At 50.5% G+C, this 5,116-nt stretch overlaps 2 protein-coding genes across 2 annotated transcripts; one reads left to right on the top strand and one right to left on the bottom strand.

Moving 5' to 3' along the window:
- Positions 1-611: 611 nt before the first annotated feature.
- Positions 612-3,127, bottom strand: BDW47DRAFT_102200 (putative MFS transporter). The gene is made up of 4 exons (XM_024811813.1): positions 2,532-3,127; positions 2,167-2,478; positions 1,494-2,085; positions 612-1,387 (listed from the first exon to the last, which is right to left on the bottom strand). The coding sequence occupies exons 1-4, from the start codon at positions 2,663-2,665 to the stop codon at positions 806-808; spliced, it is 1,620 nt and encodes a 539-aa protein (XP_024674089.1). The 5' UTR covers positions 2,666-3,127; the 3' UTR covers positions 612-805.
- A 1,334-nt stretch (positions 3,128-4,461) lies between these two features.
- Positions 4,462-4,842, top strand: BDW47DRAFT_124013 (uncharacterized protein; the record flags this gene model as incomplete). Its single annotated transcript, XM_024816170.1, has 1 exon — positions 4,462-4,842. One exon carries the CDS (start codon positions 4,462-4,464, stop codon positions 4,840-4,842), a length of 381 nt encoding a protein of 126 aa, XP_024674088.1.
- Positions 4,843-5,116: the final 274 nt, after the last annotated feature.

The raw sequence follows: 5,116 nt of genomic DNA, 5'->3' as shown, positions 1-5,116 counted from the left end.
TGTTTACGAGGAAATGTCGACGGCACAGCTGTCTGAGATGGAACATGGATAACTAGAAGATAACTGAGTAATTCTATACTTTATGGGAGTGCCTATCCTTCTGTGGGAATACCTGAATACAGAGTAATCTACGATGACTTTTGAATAGGATTTGAGTTCGTTTACCTGCCAGAAGATACTGAGAACATAGGTCTAATAGAAATGGTTTATGAATAGGGGTGAGGATTTCTACTCATCTGAGAGAATACTAAGAATACGGGACTGATCAAGAGGGTCATAAACAGGATGTAAGTCTATCTATCCATCGGAGAGTATGTCACGCATACAGCTAACTAAGACATCCTATTAATAGAGTGTACATTCAGCTTATGTACATTCTAGAGAATACCGAGACCACTGAGGCCAGAACCTCCAGTAATGACCCGACACGACGCCAGAGCAACACCGGGAAGAGCAAACCGGAAAACAGCAAAAGGTAAAGCCAGATGTCACTCAGCCTTCACTCAAAAGCAACCCGCCGACGTTTGTCTTAGTCGGCACATTCCAACAAGCTCTGCTATATCCCCCGGGTCTGGCGACGCGCGCATCGTTGCGCGAATACTTGTCTCGCCTTGGTATGGGTTTTCCCTATTAGACTGGGTTTCCCTGTACTCTTATGTGAATGCAAAGGCGAGAATTAAAAGGCTTGATTTCGTATATTGTTATGTGGACAGATGGAGTATATCAGATCATGCAAGGACCTCCCCCGTAGAGCAACGAGCAGATATGGCTCACATAACAAGGCAAGGAAGTATAGTATAGGATATTATTTCCCCCGGACATGGTTGACCAGACTCGATCCCAGCCCATGCAGGCCTCGCTGCTGCGCTTCTCTCCGCGCGGCCCCATCCACAATCTTGTCTTCGCCGTCATCGTCGCCGCCATTCCGGCGACGCATAATCTTCAAGAGCACCTCCATCGTGATAGCCGCGACAATGCTAGCGCACAGAATCCCCACCATCACCAGGTTACTCCTGCGGTACTTGTCTCGTCCTGTGGCGGCCGAGTCGCTCGCCCACCCTTCGTACAGGGCGTACGTCGTGACCACGCTGCCGAGGTTGCCCCAGCCTGATACGACCGCCGAGGCGGCTGCCACGCCGACTTCGCCGTGCCGCGGTTGGAAGAGCTCCGACGTCCAGGTCATGGTGATGGGTACTGTTGGGCCGAGGCCGAAGCCGACGATGAGGAGTCCGCCGTACCGTGGCCATGGGTTGGATTCTGTCCCGGCGTAGGTGGTTAACAGGAGACCTAGGATTTGGAGGCATACGGGGATGGAGAAGAAGACGGCTCGGTATTGGTGGAAGCGGTCGGAGAATGGTGTGACTAGGAGAATAGCGGCCAGGTCCATCTGTGTTTGTTAGCTTTTTTTTTCTTTCCCCTTACTAGCTTGTTTTCTTTGCATGGATATGCGCAGAGATGGGCGAGAGAAGGGCTATGGAACAAGGAAGACCTACCAGCCAAATCGGTGCCGTCAGTAAGCTCAGCTCAACTCCGCTTAGCTGCGGATTGATTGCGCTGATGATCACACTGGCGTAGCTCTGCACGCCGATCCCCACCCCCACCACTCCAAAGTACATGATTAGCAGTGGCCACAGCCGCCAATCCATGAACACCCTCAGCAAGTCCTTCAGCGTCCATCGCGGACGGTGGTAAGCGCGCTTCAGATCATAGTAATGGATCTCGGCGTCCCGCCCGGTCAACGCAGGGGCGCTGCGTGGGATCCACCGGAGGTATTTGCGCGTCTCGGGATCCTGCCCGGGGATCGTCGGCCGGTCAGGCAACCACCACAACAGGACGATGCCAACGGCGATGGTGATGACGCCATACACCAGGAACATCCACTGGAAGCCGACGTAGCCTCGTTCGCCGTCCATCTTCTGGAACCCGGCGGACACCAAGCCCACGACCGCGGCGGAGATCTGCGCAGCGGTGTAGTATTGGCCGATGCGCTTTCCGGTGCGAGATGGAGGATAGAAGAGGGTGAGATAGTAGGCCATCCCGGGCCACATACCGGCAATGACAATACCCAGGAGAAGACGGAGGAGACTTGCTGGTCAGCTTTCGTTCTCGTTTTCTCAACGACTTGTGTCGTGAGGACAAGAGCAGAGGGGGAAATGGGAGACATACTAGAAGCTCCAGGCGGCTTTCATGGCCGCCAGACAAGTCCCAATCACCCCCACACTGATGACAATGCGGCTCATCCAAACATGCGGGCTCAAACGCGTCATGATCAGGTTGGACGGCAGATCGAAGACGACGTAACACACGTAGAACAACGCCAGACCAGTCGAGACCTGATGAGGCGTCATTTTCAGCACGGACCCCAGATCATGCTCCGAGTCCGTGTTCATCGTCTGCGCCAGACCAACATTCGACCGGACGGCCGAGCAGAGGAAGTAGAGGACCCAGAACGCGGGGATGATCCGGAGATCCAGCTTTCTGAGGTGTCTCAGTACAAATGACAATTTGGCCAGCGGGTGTGGGGAGCATACCGGTAGATGCGCTCGACCTCAGCCACATCCGGCTCGTTCGTTTCTACATCGTGACTGTCCGGGGAACGTTCCCGGATACTACTTGGCTGATCGGGTTGTTTGAAGATGGCCTGGTCTGGTTGGAGTTGCGACATGACGACGCTAGGAGAATATCGTCCAGTCGGAACTTCTGTCGTCTGCCGTATTTTCCGTCACGTACAGGGTCAAGCCGGGTTTTATTCCAACAAAACCAGCCGCAAAGGAAATTTGGAGGCGGCGGGTTGCCCCACAGCGCGCAGGACCACCGGTCCTGGAACAGCTCAGGGTTGGATCAGGATATGATTAGGCCAGGATTGCAGTATAATAGCGATGGCTTTGCTAAGGAAAAAAAATAGCTTAATCCGAAGGGAGCGAAGGGAGGGGGGATGTGAGGAGAAAAGAGAAGAAAAAAATGTTGAAGAAAAAAGAGGGGAATGGCATGGCGCGACGGCGTAACTCTAATCGTCCTGACTCCGAGGCTAACAAGGGTAGATTGATAAGACGGACCGACTGTCGATCACCATCTCTGCATGGTAGGCGGTGGAGGTCACGCAACGACTGATTGTGTAGGTATTTCCCTTGAGTGGAAAGAAGTGTAAGATCTTCAATTGAGGTTTTTCACCGAAGATGAGAAAGGGGAAGGTCAGCTGATGCGGAAATACCTCCGGAATGGGCAACCCTTCCACAGCCAATGAGGGGCGAGACCCAATATATACATCACTGCATTCAGGTTTCATAGTATCCATTTATCATTCATTCTGGCTGATATTGTTCTTGTAATCCGATGATACGGAACAGTTCTCAAGCAGTAGAGTCTGCATAGACAGTGGTAGGTATCATGATCCTTGGAAATATCGTCATTAGATTCGGTACGTTCATCCTCCATCCAAGCTCTCAGGGAGAACTCTAATTACTTCCCTGGAGGATTGTGTGGCCTGAATCTGAGAATTTGAATAGACATAGCTTCATCGTACGTGGCATGCGAGGTCCAGCCATCCTAACAGGATTGTCTCTCTCGGCAATATTGGCAAAGCACTCCGAATCCTGTTTAACATGCGTGGCAATCGAGGCATGATTGTCATAAACTATCAATGACGCAAGATCATCAAAGGCGTAGTCGCGTATGTGTAACTCTCCCTAGATGTTTTATCTTCATCATCCATGTTGTGATGGATCTATCTAAACCACCTTATGAAAGGGCATTAGCAGACATTATGACCAATACGACATAACCTATATATAGACAAAGAGCATTTGTGCTACTGATCAAATGTCGTCCAATCTACAACTAGATAGCCAAACCACACACGATCCCTTCAAACAATACCTTCTATAGGCATAAACAGCCATCATAGGGTTATTTCCAGCATTGATTCCACGGCCCACATCTTATTGGCAGTTTCCGACGTCAGCATCTGACTTAATACCACAAACTATGATGCATAAATAAACCTATGTTCAAAGCCAACACACCAAGCACCATGTATAAAAGAACAAAGTACTTCATTTTCATACAAAAGTCCCACCCGAGTCTTTCATAGAGCGGACAAACACCTTGCACAAACACCTTGCACAAGAGTAAGGATCCACAATAGAGCTCATGAGCTTCATAATGACAAAGCGCTAGCTATACTCTTTGTTCCGCTACCTCGAATCTTTGATCCGGTGTACACTTGCACAAAGACTGGGGAAGGCATCTTCCATGTATGCAGTAGAATGAACATTAGCATGATACGCGACAAAGATATTAGTGAAGCTTCGAGATCGAAGAGTATAAATACCCAACATGTCCTCACAGTAATTAATCCAATTCACAACCCAATCCTCCAATCCAATCCACTTTACCAATCCACTCCGCTCACAAATCGCAAACCAATCCAATCAAAAAAACAACCAAAAAAAACCACTCAAAATGAAGTCCTGGACCACCGCCCCCAAACCCCTAACCTTCACCTCCTCAACCACCATCCTCTACAGCACCTCCACCCTCGGCATCAAGCCCGACCCCTCCAACCCCACAACCCACTGCTTCTTCATCCCGCTGCACAACAAGACCATCGACTCCGACGAAGAGCTCCTGCAAGCCATCAAGCGCTCCCTGCACTACGCCATCCACAAGGAGGGGCCCGAGTCCCGCCGCGCGGTGTACGCCTGCCCCGTCCGCGGCGGCGGCGGGCTCGGCGGCGGTATCTGGATCTGCTTTTCTTTCCCCGATCATGTGGTTGAGAAGGGCGACCGCGCGATGCTGAACTATGCTGAGATGTATATCAAGAGGGCTGTGGGGGATCTCTAGTTTGTTGACCTTGTGCCTTTTGGCCCGTTTTGGGGAAAGGGGGGTATTAAGGCTGTTGGGCTTAGCTGGGAGGTTGATAGATTTGTTTGTGGGGTTTGATGGGGCTTTGGAGTAGTCTTGTTTTATATGTTAGGTATGATGAATCGGAATTGAATTTGATCTCTGTGTTGAAGTAATGAAATTGATCTCTTTGTTAGGATAATGGAATTGGTCTCCTTCTTAGAGTAAGGAGATTGATTCCTTTGTCAGAGCAATATGCTATGCAAGTTGCAAT

Source organism: Aspergillus candidus (assembly GCF_002847045.1).
Source record: "Aspergillus candidus strain CBS 102.13 unplaced genomic scaffold BDW47scaffold_10, whole genome shotgun sequence".
NCBI classification, from domain to species: domain Eukaryota; kingdom Fungi; phylum Ascomycota; class Eurotiomycetes; order Eurotiales; family Aspergillaceae; genus Aspergillus; species Aspergillus candidus.
Note: the sequence above shows the minus strand (reverse complement) of the source record. Positions and strands in the feature narration are given on the sequence as shown.